The sequence below is a fragment of the Melospiza melodia genome, chromosome 1, assembly GCF_035770615.1.
Source record: "Melospiza melodia melodia isolate bMelMel2 chromosome 1, bMelMel2.pri, whole genome shotgun sequence".
Lineage (NCBI taxonomy): Eukaryota > Metazoa > Chordata > Aves > Passeriformes > Passerellidae > Melospiza > Melospiza melodia.
In genome coordinates, this window is record NC_086194.1 from 134,074,522 (window position 1) to 134,094,572 (window position 20,051).

The 20,051-nt window shown below is 38.2% G+C and overlaps 1 protein-coding gene across 2 annotated transcripts in view; it reads right to left on the reverse strand.

The window, feature by feature from the left end:
• Positions 1-1,857: 1,857 nt before the first annotated feature.
• The window catches only part of ATP6V1H (ATPase H+ transporting V1 subunit H), a 47,985-nt gene continuing 29,791 nt past the window's right edge, over positions 1,858-20,051 (reverse strand). For both annotated transcript variants that reach the window (XM_063168728.1, XM_063168738.1), the window contains exons 12-14: positions 18,710-18,811; positions 14,237-14,350; positions 1,858-2,842 (exon numbers count right to left, since the gene is read on the reverse strand). In XM_063168728.1, coding sequence (XP_063024798.1) covers positions 2,782-2,842; positions 14,237-14,350; positions 18,710-18,811 — 277 coding nt within the window. In that variant the 3' untranslated portion in view covers positions 1,858-2,781. The remainder of the gene's footprint in view (positions 2,843-14,236; positions 14,351-18,709; positions 18,812-20,051) is intronic.

Consider the following 20,051-nt stretch of genomic DNA (forward strand, 5'->3'; position numbering starts at 1 on the left):
ACTAGGCACGTGAGACAAAAAACAGATTCAGTAGAAAGTTTTATCAATTAATTAAAATTAAACCAAAACTTTTGGTTTATTTTCCTGATTCCAAAGGTTAAAAGCTCAACAGCTCTGCCCTCCTTTCTCTCTTGGGACCATGGATGAAGGCCTTTCACTGCCAAAAAGTGGGATGGGAGATGAAGAACCCACATATGGAAATTGCTCTGTCAAAATTCCCCAGGACATGTAGGACACCATGAGCAGTCTGACTCCTGCAGAAATCTCAGGTCTGGCAACTTCAGTCCAAATTACTACTGCACAACAATAAGTCCTCCATAACATCCACCCCTGCAGGTTTCCAGGCTTCTTAAGGTACAATTGTTGGCAGGAACTCACTCAGACTCAAGCTTTGAGCCACCTGAATGTTACCATTGGCAGCTGGAAACCTCAGAGCTAGCAGGCTTCCAGGTTTCACAGGCACCAGGACATCAATAACATACAGGGATGTAAGTGAAACTTCAGAACCATTGCTTTAATTAGAGAGCTGTTGGACACAAGGTGGTAACTAAATGTCAGTGAATGCCAGGTATCACACAGCTTAAAAACACGGCACACGATGAAGAATTAAATTATGCACAGGATAATACTAGCAAAGCAGGAGAGGAGAATTTATTTGTATAATACATGAAAATAATACTCAGATGTTTTAGGTCAAGCCCTGCAAGCAATTTTGTTTCACATTACGAGCGACTTGGTTATTTCTAGCTCCTCCAGAAGAAATGAAGAGGTTTCCAGTGGTAGTATTCATCATGTTTACTTCTACAATTCAATCCAGATCTCCTTACCCAGCAGTGCTTTAGTGTTCCCTTTGGAAAAGGAAACCTTTTGGTGTTGAAGGTGGGGAGACATTGCTTTCTCATTAACACCACGCCACGCCACAGTTCTTGGACCCAACACTACAGCTGTAACCATAGGACCAACCTTTTAGAGCAGTCTTAGGCCCTGCTTTCATTGTCAAGTGTGACATGAGAAGCTGCTTTGTAGAGCAAGATACTTGGTGCTAATTCAGCATTCACTCTGCATGCATTTCTAAAGGCCGTGCTTCAAACAAAATCTTACATGGTGCAGTAGCCTGAACGCTTGCCACGTAGCCAAGACACACAGGATGTACAGCGTGATGCACATCGTGCAAGATGTGCATCCCGAGACTCAGCTTGATTGGAGAAGAACCCCATTCATGGGCTGACACCATCACGCAATGTAAATTGAAGTGTGAAATGCAGGGAGGACTCAAAGATTCATTCCAAGAGCATTTAACTGACCCAAGGTAAGAATGGCAGTGTAGGTGCACCCCTGTTCTCCCAGCTGCTTCCCACACCACCCGTGTCCCCCAGCACTGTGGGAATATGCAAAGCTAAGATCTACTCACATAAACTGACTTTAGTTGGAGTGAGGGTTAATTCTTTCTAGTCTTGTGATACTGACTACAATATCAAGGCCTTTGCCTTCTATATGCAAAAGTAAGCAACAGTCATTAAGCTACACAATCCAATTTTAATTAAGCAGACAAGAAATCATCAACCTGTAGTCCTCCAACTCTCTTCTCTCTCCATTGCAACAGTGGTCAAATTTTAATTACATATGATGAAAATCCAGGCTGGATAAGGAAGAGTTTTTCCAATTAGTCTTTTCACTTGATGACAAAGTAGTCAAAGCTTCCTCAGAGACTTGTACCTTAAATGACTACTGACAAGATTATGTTCACTTTTTTTTTTTAATTCTAATAATGAATCACAAGAATATTAACTGCTTGGTATTGCAAGTGCCTGAAGCAGGCTTCTATCTATGCAACAAAACTGCTCTCATATGCCAAGCCAAGATCAGCTTAAGTTTATTGATTACATATTTTATACTGAACACAAAACACAGAAAATATTGATAGCCAAATTATCTGGCTTAATATAAAAGAAATTCAATGGATTTTGGAATGAAACCAGAACCCTAACATTTACAAGTATTTTCAATAACCAAAAACTCCATGAAATTACAATTTCAGCAGCTAGTAGTGCACATTAAAAAAAACAAACACACCCTCAACTTCATCTCTGATCTACAGCCTTAACCACTGGTGTTATACAGCTGGACTTATAATCTTGAGGCTGTGTTTTCACTGATGGAGGAGTGATTGTTTTCTTTTCCTCTTCTCATTTCCAGATTTTTTAATGTAGTTTCCAACAAAAAAACTACCCCACCCTCCCAAAAAAGCCCTACCCATACCTTTGCTTTTATATACAATTTCAACACTATTTTGAGACTTGGTATATGTTTTAGTATTGATAATCAATATTTCTCAGGCTATTGCACTTTCTATGAAACACTAAGTCAAAGCCTTACTAATTTGTCTGAGACATAAGGGGACAACTTACTTTTCTTGGAAAGTGACAACACTGATAAGCCATTAAAAGAAATGAACAATTTTTCTAGGCTAATTATAATATCCATTATGGAATGGATATCCTTTAATAAATGTCTTTATTATGAGAATAAATACATAAAACAAATGCAATATATTAGCCACATTTCTTCATATACATTCAGAATAGAACAAGAAGCTAATAGGCATAATCAGCAGACCTAGTTAAACAAATTTTTAGTAAGCCAACAACACTAGAGGAAAGTTGGAATGTTTATGCACCCGTAGAAGACAAAGAGCATGTGATTTCAGAATTTCCTTTGTATTCATTTAAAGAGAAACACACTGTAGTTGTGAGCACAAACTGCATGCACTGATGGAGGTGCTTAGCTCCGTGCAGTGGCCGTCTGAGGTTGTTCTGACTGCAACTGCTTCCCAAGGTATTCCCTGAAATACAACAAAAAATTAGATTGAGAAATGTTCTGGAGAGTGGGGACTGCATCAGTGGTGGGAATTACAAAGTTTATAAAGAAGAAAGAGCTTTAAGTTTAGAATTAATCCCTCAAATAATGTCAACTGGAGGAACAATGAGCACACCAAGCATCCATCATCTGCCCTATGAAAATAAAACAAACCAAACATAACCAAGCTGTCTAGAAAAGGAAAAAGCCTAATGGGAACATTTAGAAGCCCTGACAACTGACACAGAACACCCATAAAGCAGATAAATTTTGCTTGTTAAATACATATTATAGAAGCTATGGCAAATCATCTGAAAGTATCCCTTTCCACAACCCAGCTGCAGGAGCACATGTAACACAAAGGACATACTGGCAATACAACAGGCAAGCAAACAGACACTGACTCAAAAACTACATATTCAAGTCAAGAAAAATAAAAGATAATCAATCCAGGCCCTCTGTATACCAACATCTTCTTTGAAGTGTTTTCCTCACCTGCACTTTGAAGTGCATTAAGCCACTTACTTTCTATCTCTCCTCTCAACACTGGAACATCTCCCAGATTACTGGCACTTGCCCTGAGCAACAGTGTCTAAATTCCATGGAAAAATACTGCACAGTTCTTATGAATGTTACAGTCCTTCACTTTCTCTTGTGAAAGCAGATCAACACTTCACAAAAAAGAACCACAAAAAAAAGCTGAAAGCAGTCCTTAATAATAGTACCTGGGTTGCTGCTTGTCACAGAAAACACAATGATTGTACCACTGTATCAAGTGAAAGAGAGGCTTCAGGACTCGTGAAATGTAGGCGTTCTTTTTCTACTGCTGATCATACACTTAGTACTGCGCTTTCTCACTACACAGATATTTCAACCTACACAGGTTAAGCACTAGAAGCATCTCAGAGGGATGGTGTTCAGAAAGAAGCCTCAAAAAAACCCTACATAACTCAAGAGTATGTGCTTTTGCTTTATTAAAAAAATAAATTTCAAAGATCAGGGGTTTTGCACATTTCAAAAACTAGTTTTCAGCTTAGTATCCTGTTGAACAGTTGTCCCTTATGCATTGCAATTGAAGTACAGCACTCCAACTGCACCACCCAACACCACTTTTCTTAGTTTTAACATTAAGCATCCAGAAAACCAAAAGTTCCTATAAAACATTAACTTCAAATACCTCTAGCAAAGAAAATAACACATAATTTGTATGCAGAACCATATGTTATGGTTTAGCACCTTCATTTACAGCTCCATCAGGTGTTGCTGTAAAATCACAGTATTTTAATGTTTGGGCTCCACTTAATAGATACAACTCCTGCTTGTAACAGACAGGTTATCACCCTCAAAGCAGAGGCTCCTGCTGGCAAAGAAGGAAATGAGCTGCTCTCTTGTGGTTTTGCAGAACTCAAAACTGTACCAGCAAAACAAAATTTAACCGTCATCCAAAAACACAGACAGCAGCTACAGAAGAGCTTCCACACTCATCAAACCTCTTTCTGCTCCCTCTATGTTTTTGGTTGCCTTTTTTTTTCATTTGTTTCAATGCCTATATGCATGTACTGATTCTAGCATTTCTTCTCTGACATCCAGCCCTGAAACCAATTGACACTTGCTGCATATATGGCTCTGCTCATCATATTACAAGCCCACAAAATATTTACTCTTAAAGCACAGATGAACCATATTGAATGTAAATATTTAATAATCAGCAGACAGCTACAACTATTGCAAAGCTTACACTGCTTCAGATGCATGGCCAAGGCTTTCTAAAAACCCCACTAGAGTGCAGTGCAGTCAGCAAAAATCTCCAAGGCAGCAGAGCAGTAGCACATTTTGTAGGTACTTAGTGCCTTCACACACACATTCAACTTCTGCAGTAAGTAGAACAATATCTTCCCTACAAAACTTTTTAGGTGTAAGGTTTAAGTCCAGGGTCAAGGAAAAGCTCTCATCCCATTTCCCCATACAGAATGAGTACTTGCAGTTACATCTCTACATTGTCATGCTGCAAACCCAAGTGAAAATCCCACAGTGTTCCTACCCCATCACTTCTTTAGCCACCACACAGGGCCACTGAAATGCAAAACCCTTGCATTACAAGCTGTTAGAAGGATCACTTAACCAAACAGAAAATTATCACTTCCATTTGAGGGTCACTGGTTAACCCAGGACAAGTTATTATTGCATGGTCTAGATTAGATGAACATGGAATCATAGAATGGTTTGGGTGGGAAAGGACCTTAAAGATCATCTGATTCCAAACCCTCTGCCATGGGCAGGGACACCTTCCACCACACCAGGCTGCTGAGAGCCCCCTCCAACCTGGCCTTGAATACTCCACAGAATGGGGCATCCACAGCTTCTCTGGGGAACCTCTTCCAGTGTCTCACCACCCTCACAGGAAATAATTCTTTCTGATATCTAATCTAACTCAGCCCTGTTTTATTTTGCAGCCATCATCCCTTGGCCTTGTGAGAAGCCCCTCTCCAGCCTTCCTGCAGGCCTCCTTTAGGTACTGTACAGGTGCTCTAACATCTCCCCAGAGATGCCTCTTGTCCAGGCTTAACAACCCCAACTCAGATCTTCTCCTCAAAGCACAGGTATTCCATGCCTCTAAATCATCCTCACAGGTCTCCTCTGGACTTGCTCCAAAATGTTAAGTAGGACCCTGTTCTCCCTCTGCTATAACACATATTAAAATAATAAGAAGATTCAAATATATTTTATAAATACTGGTATTTCATCCTATTAGGAGGTTCAGAAGAACTATAAGCTCCAAATTTCACTCCTAAGTTGGATGTAAGTGTCCATCCCCATGCTATTACAAGTTAAGGGTCTAAGACTTTATCCTGCACTGATACTTAGTTAAATCTTAAGAGAAAAACTGGGATTTTAAAATTACTATTTACCTCACAAAATTAAAGTCACCTGTAAGAATGCAAGCATTCAACACATTGCACTATAAGAGCAGGTATGATCAAAGGATGGATCTTGTCATAAGATAACAAATCAGTTAATAAAATAATCAAAATAGCATCTGAGATTTGTGATGCAGGCTACAATGGAAAGTAATGAGGTAGGTATTAGGCTTACATTTTTTAATTGCAAGCTAAAAGTCAAGAATTGGACCACTACAAGACATTTTAAACCATTTTTCCTCACATTGTAACAGAAAAGCCTTTATAAAAAAGTCAGTTTTAGCCATCTTCTTATTTCCTTCAAAATAAAACTGTCCTTATTAAAAGCAGATGATGCTAGTGCAAACAAGTTTGCATTTGCACATAACAGCATTCAAACATGAAACAACCGATTCACTATAAATTTAAAAGAACAAAAAATATTACCTCTGCACTGCAGAAAAGCTCCAAACATGCAACTGTAATACTCAAGACTACAGTACACTTTTGAGACTAGCTATACAATCTTCCATTTCTCAATTAAAGCTCACACCAACAAGACTTGAAACACCACACACGTTCACTTCCCTGGTCACCCAAAAGTCTGACAGTGAAGCATAAGTAATTTCCATTTGCAAATTTATCTTTTCGTTCTTACTAGAACAACCAAGTGAGATTCCTTCCACAGTAGAAATTCCCCCTTTTTGAGGCCTCTTTTTAGAATCACATTTTCTGCTGTTCCCAAAGTGCTTTTTCCAAGAAGAAAAAGAAGCTTACAGGTGAATACAAGAATTCAGTTTATCTCAAGTTCTTATTCTTCCTTTTGTTTAATTTAATCAGTTTTTGTTTCTCATGAGAGCCACTGACACCTTGAAGCAGAGAGATACTTAAATGTCATAATTGAAACAAATGCTTAAAGTTTATTTATGAAAAGGCACACAGAACTGATGCAACATGTAAATTCAGTGAACATGGAATAAGGAGATTGCAAACTAGAACAAGACACCACCTAATATACCATATACTAAAAGATCATTTTCAAGAACAATCAATCTATGATAGAAGGGTATGATAAGACACAGACTAAAAGATCATTGTCAAACAACAAACAATCTGTGATAGAAGAGCATGACAAGACACACACAACAGAGCCCTAGGGGCCATGTGTTAAAATAAACAAGCGTTGAAGTTTAAATAGTACTACTTTCAGTGTTATACTCCAAATTCAAGTGCAGTCAGATTTACCTGTCCTTTAAAGGACACTGAAAATTAATGGGCAAAGGAAGAAAAGGAGACAGAATAAGCACAGAAATAAAGGAAGGATTACATTTTCATATTTTCTCTTTTCTTACATTTAACTCTTGCATCCTGGTTATTAAAGAAGTTATCAAAAATATTTGATAGTCTCAAATATCTGCAATCTCTAGCTTGGTTTAGCAAACTGAGGTTCCCAAGAGACAGAATGCCTTTCTTTGACAAAAACCAAAATAAAAATATTGATTTTATTTTTCTCTACCTAAACATAAACCTAGAGTCCCATACTTTTGAAAATAAAATTGAAAAGTTAGTTCTAAAGAAATCCTTCAAAAAGTCTGCCACTTGACTCAATGCACTTGAAAGGCAGTGCCAACATATACTGTTTACAGAAAAATCATAAAAATATGACAAATAGTTAAACAAACAAGTTCACAGGACAGGCAGCAGATAGAATAGTTTGAACAAATTGATCAGTTTTGCCAGCCCTATGTTGCATTTCTGCTAGAGGTCTAATAACCTGGAGAGAAGTTATTAGACTAGAAAGAAATGGACCAGTTTTACTAATTTATTGTAATAAATTTTTTTACAAGTAAGTATTTGAATTACAAGTAGGTATTTGAATTACACAACTGATGTACTCCCAACTCTAAGCAGGCTAAACGAACCCATGAAAACATTGTCTTGTAAGTGTTACACTGCACAGATTAACTATCCCTGGAACCTCTGAGCAGTACACATGAAGTGGCAACACCACCACAAGGTTGCAACCATCTGTCCAGTCTCCACCTAATCCAGTGTGAGACAGAGCTGGAACATCCACCCTGTAACCCACTCCAGCTGTGTAGGCCTGTATCTCACAAGGCAGTCAGGCTATTCTGGTGAGACAGCACTTTTTGTTCATTTAACTCCCAAGTGAATTGCAGTGAATTGCTTTCTACAAACCAGCTCCCTTGAACATGGTTACTGCAGTGTCACATTAACACTGGTGGTGGCTGGGGAAAGGCAAGTGGAGCTCCACAGGGGCCACCACAGGTGCATCTGCCTCCCCACAGAGTCACAGTCACAGAAGGCAGGAAATAAAATAAAGAAGCCAGGCTCAAATCAAACCTGAAGTGATGTTAATATTTGGTTCCTGATATGTAATATTAACCTGTCTTACTGCTGGATCCAAATTTATAATGCTGCACATTTTTATATATCTTTTATATATATAGTATAGAAGAAAAAAATACGTATATGCACATTACATGCTCCTCAGTATCATCTTCTTCACAAAAGTTAACAGGAAGAGAACAACTGTAAAAGTAGTAAAGTAACAAACAGAGACATCTTCCTAGAGAGCTGGGCTGGGAAGACTGCCAAAGTTGGAGTGCTACCACTGGAGAACTGCTGTTGTGTTGTCTTTTGTCATTTGTTTACTGAACACAATTTTCTTCTTTGATTCAGTGGATTTATGCATTATGAAATAGTCCAATTTAAAAATGGTATTAAAGAATATAAAATGTGTTTATTATACCGATGCCTGCTATGAGTGGTTTTAAAGCTAAGTCCTCACAAACCAACAATAAAAACAACAAAACAAACCTACACAGCAGAATCAAAGTCACTTTGATCAAACAGCTTGGTCCTGCAACAAACCAAACTGAAGATTTTTATAAATTATCTTTTTCAGTGGAACCATGGTGATTTTCACCCTGTATCTTCTTGACCTATTAATGTGCCTGTGGATCTCAAGAGAGAAAAGATACTGCAAACATCTCTGCAATTCTCAATACTTAGTTTAACAGATTCCACTTCATACAAACAAATAGAACAAAAGCCAGCTGTTGAGATAAACAAAATCTAGGACATTGTTTCTGTTTAATTATTCACAGTAAAGAGATGCTCAACAATCTGATGTGCACATAAAACTAAACAGCTTGAATGGTTGTACAGAAGGATTATGAACATTACATGAAAGGGGCTTTGTGTTTCCAAATGGAGCCCTTTCTTCAGCTGAATGCAGTAATATTAATAGACAATCTACAGATTATCATGATTACTGAAAATATTACTCATAGCATGGTTCAAAGCCCTCCTTACAACATCAAATGCAGCATTAATGTGAGTCTTCAAACTGAGACACTACAAGAACCTTCTTTCCTCTCAGCAGTTTCCCTGGTTTTGTCCAATCTTAGGAAGAGTTATTCTAGACTCCCAGTTCACAACTTCACATACAAGCAAGCTATGAAGAGACAGCAGATCAATGAGCTCTTATAACAAAGCTATGACTTAAGCATTTGATTTTAAAAGAAAATAAACTGTGAAATCCAATTCAATGCGTGTCTTTCCATTAGGGAGAAAAAGCATCAGCCATTTTTCACTTATAAGATATGCTATGAACTAACACACAGAGCCATTCCGTGAATTTAAAAGACCCACTTGACTTAAACTTGCAACATGGTTTGAAAAGTTTTATATTTAAACATAAGGTTTAGTTAACACAAAGAATTTTTTTGCTTACAGCACTTAAGAGGTTTTTATGTAAGAATGACCAACATCAATAGTGTTTCACTGAATTTTCCTATCAGGAAATCAAATTTTTAAAGAACACTAATCAGAAGTATTAAATTACCAAAAAGTTACTACTTTGGTGACATGTTTTTCAGCATAATGCATGAAAATGAGCAATTTCTTTGAAAAAAGAAAATGCAAACTGAGAAGAACATCTGATATCTTCCATGCTAACATGAGCTCTAGAAATATTAAACAGTGTTTCTGCAAAGAGTAGGGATCTTATGACAGAAAACATGAGCACAGTGTGAATCCCAGAGAGCATATGCCCAATAAAAAAACCACAGCCTCTACACCTACATGGGATGAAGTTTTACAAGAATACACATTTATGTGCAAATAAAAAGATGGAACACTCCACTAGATATCAAGTGTGCCTGCAATTAACTGGATTTTTGCTTGTCTCATTCTAGCTAGGAACTCTTCTCTTAAAAAAGATTATTTTTTATCAGAGACACTATCTTGTCAAACTTTTCATTTAGTTAACTTCTGTTAACTACTGAAAAGGAATTGTAGCGATAATGAAGGCTAAGAACCAGGAGAAATAAATACAATGGAAGTCTTTATCCTGTAAGTACTGTTTCCCAGATTTAAGCCTACTACTCTATTAAGCATTCCACACTTCAGTGTTGGGATAGAGGAAAAAATAAGGAGTGACGGTGGGTGTAAACTTCGTGGCTGCCAGGTAGAAACCACTACACCCTGCAATTGTCACTCCCAAATGCAGGCATTGTACAGAAGCTATCTATAGAGTAACGGCTTCTAAATACAGCATATTGCAAATCCTAGGCAGTTTCAGATTTTTTACTGTCTCCCTGCAGAATCCCTCATTTTAAAAGATGGGAGAGCAAGTAATTTCTCTGGGCTGTGCATTTAGAAAACCATGTATGAACCGGCTGCATATTCAAAGCTTGCCCAATTTGTTGCTTCATTCAGTATGCCCTTTATGAATTCTGCTTCCATACCATACTTGATCATGCTCAAGTGACACATCCTAACTCCCACTGTTTAGCACCTGCCAACATACTCATACTCCTCATGTCAGTATCAAGGAGGAGGTCAGGAGCCCCACGCCCAGGCTGGTGAATGACCGAGAGGAGCCTGTGTTGGAGCAGGGTCCTGACAAGGATCTGCAGATCCGTGGAGAGAGAAGCCCATACTGGAGCAGGTTTGCTGGCAGCACTTGTGACCCTGTGGAGGGACACATGCTGGAGCAGCCTGTTCTTGAAGGACTGCACCCCGCAGAAGAGTGACCCACGCTGCAGTAGTTTGGGGAGGGCTCTTGCCATGGGATGGACTCATGTTGGAGAACTTCATGGAGAACTATCTCCCATGGCAGGGCCCCATTATGGAGCAGGGAAAGTATTCCTCTCTCTAACCAGTGGGACAAAACAATGCATGACAAACTGGCCATTACCCCCATTCCGTCTACCTGTAGCCCTAGGAGAGGAGGCAGAGCTTGGAAGGAGGGAGGGGTGGAGAGAAGGTGCTTTTAAGGTGATATTTACTTCTCACTATCTTGCTCTGGTTTTTTGTTAGTAATAAATTCAATTCATTATCCCTAATTTGAGCCTGTTTTGCCAGTGACAGTATTTGGTGAGTGGTATCTCCCCAAATTCCTTATCTCAGCTCAGGAATCCTTTGTTGTATTTTCTCTCCCCTGTCCAGCCATGGAGGAGAGCAATAACAGCAGCTTTGGTGGGTGCATGCACCCAGGGTCAACCAACTACACAGGTTCCTAATATCAGCATGGGGTGACATGACTAACACAATTCAAGTCAGATTGAAACTCAGGATTAATTCCCATGTACAGTCAGTAAGTGATGATAAAGATAATTTTGCTCCTCGCTTCATCAAGTGCATGATCATTTAACATGCAAATGTAACTGGAATATTTCACTTGAACTTATCTCATCTGAAAAGCTGACAGCAGTTACTGTTTTTGCCAATGTAGCTTCACCATTTAAGAGAATGCCTGACAGTCTGATTTCCCCCCATTAATCCCTGACTTAAAAACCCCTAAGGGAAAGCCAGTTGAGCAGCCTGTAATGAACTACTCAAATTACTTAGGAGTTAATTGTCTCTAAGTTAAGCTAACAGTTAAATGATACAGCTGTGTTTTAGGCAGAATGCTACTTCAGCTGCCCCATGGCATTTCCTCAATTCAAGTACCACAAGTTTTCCTTTGTTAGCTCCAGGCATAGCACTTGCATCAAGCCTTATTGTGGCAGAGCAAAGCTTTATTTTCTAACCTTTCTCTCACTTAACCTTCAGGAAAACCCGACTACCTCTGTCACACGTGTCACAGACAGATACGCCAAATTGTTCTGTACCAGTTAAACTCAAGGAAAAAAAACACAATTGCTTTGAGTGAAATAACTGTGATTCCAGAATAAGTGGAAGCAAGAGGAAAAATGTTTATTGTTTCCCCAGGTCTGAAGAACAAGGGAAACAAAACCTTGAAGTTGCTGAATAACAAATCTTATGACAATGCAAAGCTTAGTAAGTAGGCACTTAAATCACAGTGTGTGGCAGTCAGGGGACTCAGCTTGTGTGGTGAGACGAGACAGCAATGAAACAGAAGAGCTCCCAACACTCATCAAAAGCCAGATCTACACAAAAAAATATCTAGCTTCCCACATACAAACAGTGTGTCATTTCCTTCACTTAAGCTGTAAGTCCATGGCAGGGGGAACACTACTTGAGCAAATAAGAGCCAAGGACAGTATGTCTCAGAGGCTTGTTCCACTATGAATTAAACAAGAAAACATTCCCTACAGAGATGACAATGTGAATCTGCAAGTGGCACTAACTTAGACAGATTCTTTTTACTGACATCTCTGAAGATCTGAAACTAGGTACTTTTGCCATCTTCCCCTCAGTCTCAAGTCTAAAGGTTCACAAACTGTGAAAAGTAGGCACATGTTCATGCTATTAAAAAACCAAAACAAATCTAGAAGACCAGATGTGATGTTTTTACAAGCAGTAGTCTCTCACTGAAAGTGAGAAAAAGCCAGGCTTGGCACTCAGGAAAATTTTTCCTACCACTGAGGTTTGTGCTGGAGAAAGACTAAAGGTCTTCCTACCAGATTTTCAAGACATCAGAACACATGAAATAAAGCCCATCCCTACTGCAGAAGGCAGTATCAGTAACTAAACTTTCCATGCTGTAATTTCTATTTAGGAGCAGCTGGTTTGTAATACTCAGAATGTTTCAAATGTATCAGAACAGCACAGTGAGAAAAGAAATGTATTAAACTGGGAAGCAGTGTAGAGCATAATACACAATAATGACCAAAAATTAGATTGAACATGACCATATGTTTAGACTCCATCTCCACACTCAAAATTTTCATGTGATTTATCAAAGTACTCATTACAGGTGGAGAGTATTAGCTGGAATTTTCATAGTAGGGTATTTAAACACATGTTTCTCTTTTATAGAATGTCCCCACAGCATCCAAGAGAGGGAGTAGGATAAAATAAATATAACATGTCTGAGAGTTAAAACCTTAAAACTTATATTCTTCAGAAGAAGGGGAGAAAATTAGCTCTGTTTGACTTATGATACACTGCAGAGAGAGACAATAGGAGCTTTTTGTCAACTTAGCCAGCCTGTCACAGCAAGGAGGTGACTTAACCTGTCAGAAGGTGCTTAACAGTCCATGCTCCCCTACCACTTTCACACTGCTAGTGTCATCCCTACTCAGCCTTTCAAAAAGTTCAAATTCTCTAATAGGTGAGAAAATTGACAGATGTTATAGATACATCCAAGCACTAAGCTTTTCAGAAATAAAAGGTTGTTTAAATCCAAAATTAAATTAGTTTTTTGTATTTCAACACTTATGTTCCAATATACTCAGATGTATTGCTGTATTTTATCTAGCTTTAAGGCAATGCCAGACTGAAAATATGAGCTCTGGTGCACTCATAATTAATAACCAGATTAAAAGCTCTTCATTAGTATTTTTAACTCTCCATGCTTTATGCTTAGCATACCTAATTAGTTTGGCAACTTACATAAAGTTGCTTCATGAACACTGTTTTTCAGAGCTTCAGCCCCTCAATGCTTTCCTACAAAGGTCCTGTGTGCTGTTGGAAAGGCAGCCTCACACACCAGCAAGCTCTGTGGCAGAACTTGAGAGCTATTAGAGAACACTCAATCAGCCCATAAACTTCTGCTACTCCACACACAGCTCAAATAATTCTAGAATCATTACAAAATATCCTGAAAAGAACCACAAGAACCAGTGAGTCCAGTTCCTGGCCCTGCACAGGGCCAGCCCAAGAGTGAACACGTGTGTGAGAGCATTGCCCAAACACTCTAAACTCTGGTGCTGTGACCACTTCCCTTGGGAGCCTGTTCCAATGCCCAGTCACCCTCTGGATGAAGAACCTTTTCCTAATACCCAACCTAGGCTAAAATACATTGTTCAAGTGAATTACTTGTGTGACAGTCAACCATGTAAGGAAGCTATTCAAATCAACTATCTCCAAAACACACAGAAAACCTAAGTTTTTACCATAAGCATCATAGTAATCTGCTGTTTAAAAACTGCTGTATTAACACATAAAAATGTTATTTCTCCCCTAAAAGAAATCTACTGTTTTGAATCCTGTCTCCACAACAAAGATTTCTCATGGTTATTAGTATGTAAACAATCTTCACATACCAGTTGTGAACCATCAGCTTCTGCACAGCCAGCAGTGCATTGTAACGAACTTGCTGGTCTTCGTGATGCATGTGGTTCATGACCAGCTGCTTACCACCAAGCTGTTCAATCACTCTGAAAAACAGGAGAGGAGCAAGTTTTTTCACATTACTTTCAATTCTGGGTAGCTATCCTATCCCACCACTTCTCATTCAAGGCATTAAGAGGTTAAGTCTAAATTATATAATATTTATTTCATTAAAATTATTTATTTGCCAAGATACACATCCCACCTGATGTGTTACAAATACATATTATCTTCTTTAATAAGATAATATTCTATATATATCTTTTTAAAAAAAGATTTTTTAAGAATTCACAACAGAGAGTGTTTATACTGGACTCCTGTTTGCTACTTTGAAATAAATAATCTAGAAAAGACCCCTTTTCAGAAAGGGTTATTTACTTTACACAGCTCTGGAAAAGGGTTTGCAGGGTACAGAATTATCAATTATTAGGTAGGAGAGGTAGTGCCCTCCACCCCATAAATGAATGGCAATCAGGTCACTCAATTTTTTGCAAGAATAAAACCTCAGTCTCTTCTGAATTGTCTAATACAGAAGAATGTTCGTAATCACACCAAGACCTATTAAATCACCCACCTCATACATATAGTGCTTTTTGAGATTCAAGCTGTACTAGAGCCACAGCTACTGCTGCACAAGATGCAGAACTGGCTGTTAAGGTTCCATTCCCAGAAAAAAGGATATGCTTCAGCTGCATCTTTCACTACACATTTCACCACCACAGTCAGCCCTTTAACAGTTATACCAAATCCCCTATGAAATACTGATGAAACCTTGTATTGCATGCCATGAATATATTATTTCTTAATAAAACTGGTAGAAGGCAACACACTTAAAACCTGAAAAAAGTATCACTATCCAGATGACTTCACATGCAGCATTTCAGTCTGTCATAACAGTAAGCTTGGAGAGAATTTGCAAGGAATATATAAGCTGATTTACTCACTAACTTTCATATGGTTTTTTACAGCAGTTCTCTCACTTAGCAGTTAAATATGCTGTCCTGTGAAGACACCATCATTTGCTTTAGAGGCCTAACCTGATATTGCTCTGCCATTTAAAGCTAGCATTAGCTATCTGCATGTAGTACTGCTCTTTTCATGGCCAGATTAATGCATTGCTGCTGCACAAAAAAATGCATTTTTGCAAACGACAGAGCAGGTATGAAGACATAGCATGGAGATGAAAAAGAGAATTTTCAATTTCATTTTCTACCTCAGTCAAACCTATTCTTAAGACCACAGGGAATATTATTTCCCAAAAATATTCAAACATTTGTTCCATAAAGCAGGAATGGATTCAGACAAGTGCAATTGTTTCAAGCTGGAAAATCCTTGCCAAGAATTCAATAAGTTATTAGTAATGTAACAGATTCAAAAAAACCTTTCTGCCTGCCTTATGCAGCCTCACCTTTATAATAAGTTAAATATAAAACCACTGCACACAAAGGCAGAAGTATGAAACATAAATAATAATTTTTTCTTTATTTAAGGTCTGACTTAGGCCACTGGATGTTCAGAAGTCAAAGGATGTGAAAAAGGCATTAAACTCAAAAGCTTCCTTATGATAGAGGTATGCAAAAACCAAAATGAAAGGTTAAAAGCCTATAATCACAAATGGTAATAGGCTTTTTCATTTGACAATACATCACTGAAATTATGGCTGAGAACATGAGGAGTTGAAGAACAGCATTATCATTCTTGCATAATGCTGCCTACAGGTACAGATCACTTCCCAGCCATGGGTTTAACCCAAAGGTCTAAGCAGTGAAGAAGGTTCACAGTGAATCATGTTCCTTCAAGTTCCAAACATGTCCAAAACACTACATTTAGTTTCCCCTCTCCTCAACTGCTGCTTATTTTACAGAAGTAATAGAGACCAGTGGAAGAGTTACACGTGCACATCTTCTGCAGTGACTGCTCCCCATAACATCACTGCACTAAGCCCAAACAGTGTCATTTTAAAAAAGTCTCTGGATGCTGAAGATTCAAGTTTTAACATGACCCATTTAGAGGGAGAAAGAAGACATAGCAGATAAAGACAAATGCAATTTAGACTGTTATAGCAGAAAACAAATATAAAATCCACATTACTTATCTGAAAGCCCAGGTGAAAAAGGGAATGCAAGTTTTTTTCTGAATCCTGAGCTAAGGAAGAGAATGGCTCCAGGTGTCCATCTCTTATACATGTAAAACACAAAGCCCATGCTCATAACATTCAAGAAATTCTAAGTGTTGATTGTACATAACAATAACCTGTAGGCCACATGGAAGCTGTGCTGGCAATCTGCATATTTTTAGTGTCAGGAAGCAACAGTGCTAAACTTGATTTCTGCTGTTACACTCTCAGAAAATGCATCTTTGTGAGCCTCATGAGAAGCCCACAGTGCTACTGTCTCAACAATTTCATCCAAAAAGTTTAATTTTAAAAGCAACTTAAAATTATTTAAGCATTGGAGAACAGCCATGAAAAAACACAGTATCTTGTTAACAAACATTTCTTTTGCCAGACAAAGGAAAAGATTAGCCAGAACTGCAGCTCTAGGTCTCCACTGTACCCAGCAGGTGAAGTCAAGGAGTTTTAGTATCCAATTTATCTCTGCAATCCTCAAAGGCTAAAGGATGGTCCAGTTAGGAGTTTACAATAAACACTTAACAGAAACAAAAGTATTTAGGACACCTGAATTCTCCTACACTTCTAAACGAAGGAGCTGTATCCATTCTTGGAGTGAGTCATGCAATGAGAGAGTGAAATACCCATCACATGCGGGAGCACTACACAACTATGTACCAAAAAAACATAAGGAATGGATTATTATGCTGGAATAGACACATAATACATGGGTATTTTAAGCTTTTAGTTAGTTCCAAAATTGCTGAAGTCATATTTGGTAGGAATACACTGGATTACAAATGAAATTCTTTAAAAGTTTGTTCAACGGGACAGAAAGTTAAATAAGCCAAGTCTGTAGACAGAAAGCAGCTAAAGTATTAGAATTTGAGATAAGAATGTGGGTTAGAACAGTATCTAGGGACACTTTTTATTTGCTGATGACCACTTCTTTTGAAGACTGGCACATTGCTGAATAGGCTTAACAGCCTGGGAGCTAAGTGGAGCTGCAGTCCTAACAGCTATACATTTTCCCAACCACAGACAGAAGGATACAGGTCCTGTTTATCCACTCTGATTTCATAGCTTTGGTCCAGCCACCACATGGCCATACTAGTCCACACATTCAAGTAAATGCACGCTAACTGTTCATCCATAAATATGAATAATAAAATAATTTCATACAAAGAGCAGGCCAAAGCAAGAACAGCTGACCAAAGGGATATTCTATACCATGTGGCAACATGCTCAGCACATAAAACTGGGAGGAGGAGGAAGAGGGGAACTATTCAAAGTGATGGTGTTTGTCTTTCCAAGTACCCACATTATTCATGATGAAGAAACACCTGCTTTCCCCCTGGGAGGGCTGAACATCTGCCTGCTCATGGGAAGCAGTGTATTAATTCCCTATTTTGCTTTACCTATTAAATTGTCTTTATCTCAACCCACTATTTTTTTCACTCTTAATTTGTTTCTCTTCCCCCATCCTACTGTAGAGAGTGGTTATATGGACCCTGAATTGACATCAATTTAATCCTGTGCAGAAACCAGGAACAGACTGCTTCTTTGCTACAAAAATTAAGTCACATGTGCCTCTGTGTAAGTGATGAGCCAGTTTCCTGCAAAAACCAAAGGCTTCTTTCTGCTTCACTGGTCTCTACCTTAGAAGTGCAATTACTCAGTAAACATCTTCCCTCACAGGTTTTTAAAACAGGAAAACATAGCAATGTCCATGTGCATTTCAACAGGAATTTGAGTTTATAATGAACATGAAAGCTTTCACAAAAATGAATTATTTGTCTAGCTAAAACATGCTTAAATGGAAGAGTGAAAACTGAATCTGTGGATCACTGAAATTACACCACCAATTATTTGTGGAAAAAAATTTCTCTGTAGTCTTAAACAGTCTTTAGCTGGAATAGTCCATGTCTACCCCAAGTCCAGTAATTACAGTCCAATTAGTCATAGAGAGGAAAAATTATATGTTGATTAATCTCTTGATAGTTCCTCCAATTTCTTCTGGTGCCTGGCTTCTGGTTTAGTCTAAACATTGTATTCAATACTTTAATCATTGCTTCCCTTTACAGTTAAGAGACACTGAAATCTATTAAGTCAAAGATCCAGTTTGCAGTTTCTCATCTGATCTAGTATGTGTTTCCTCATCTTTCCAATAAATAAAACTTAAGCATAACCTGCATCCATTTGTACCATATTTTAATATAAATAAGCAGAAAATGCCACAGGCAGAGTACACACTCCAGCTGCCTTCTAGGATAACAGCATTCTGGCATTTTCCTACCGTTTCCCACGGGGATAGTGGCGTACATATTCTCCCACGTCATGAGCAGCTACAGCCAGCACCTGCGGATCATCAGAGACCTCCAGAAGTTTTGTCAGGATCCTAGGAAAGAATGTGAAACAATGAAGTCCCACGTTTTAGGTTGGTTTTTATTTTTTTGTTTTGGTTTTCTTATTTGTTGATGGGTTTTTAATCAGTGATAACTTAAAATAAAAAAGCCCATAAGCATAAAAATGTTTTACAAGTCACCCAAACAGTAAAGCTAGAACTTTGTCCAAACAATGCAGTTGTACTTAACAAAACTGGGAACCTGTCCTAATTAACAAAATTATTTTAAGTATTCACTATAGTCAGTTTAGTGAACTACATACACAAATACCTATAACCAAGGATTACAAAATCTCTCCTTTTTTTTTTACTTTGGCTCCAAGACCAACAGTTTTGAATTCTAAATAAGCTTCATTAGAAAGCAGTTCTTTCCTAACTCAAAGACTGAGATGAGAGCTATGCTCCTTGCAAATTACTCCAGTGTCACATTATTTTCATAGTATGCATAGAAACACAGAGGTGTAAGAAGCATAAAACAGCTTCTGGACTCTTAACACTGTCTGAGTTTTTTAATTAAGAAGTTAAACCACCTTTAGTGAAAAACAGCTACAAGTAACACTGCTCTCTAGACAGTAATGAGAAGGGAGGAAAATAACACAGATTATGAAGGTGAGATACAGCTGAAAAGGTTAAACATAGAGATCACTGGAAAATTAGAGTATTCTATGCTTAGTGAGATGACAAATGTGTTCTAATCAGACAAAGTTAGAAACAAGCTGAAATCGGTAGGTTGAAAATTCAACTGGAATTTAAAAAAGGAACATGCTGGTAAAATTAAATTACCACAGCCACTGCCTGCCTCCCTAGAGGCCAGAAAGTGACAGGAAAACCACTTCTCAAATGAAAAGAACTCCTACTTTTGACAAGAAGAGGAAGCAGAAACTTGAACCATAAGACTAAGCAGAAGACACCAAAGAGCCATATAATGATGTTGAACAAAATATAAGCCCAACATCAAGGCAGGCAATAATGCAGAAGGTAATAAAACAATTATGTTTAACAGTAGCATGAAAGTATTAGATTTAGAAAAATAATAAGCAGGCAGATAAGGAAAAATAAAATTATATGGCTCAAAGCAAATAAGGATTGTTTGTCAAATGCCTTACAAGGCAAAAAATCAAGTTCTGAGGTGCAAGAATCTCCCCATTATGTTGCGGCGGAGGGTGTTTTTTGAGGATTGGTTTGTTTGGCTTGGTGTTGAGTTTTTGGGGGATTTTTTGAGAGTTGGAGGTGT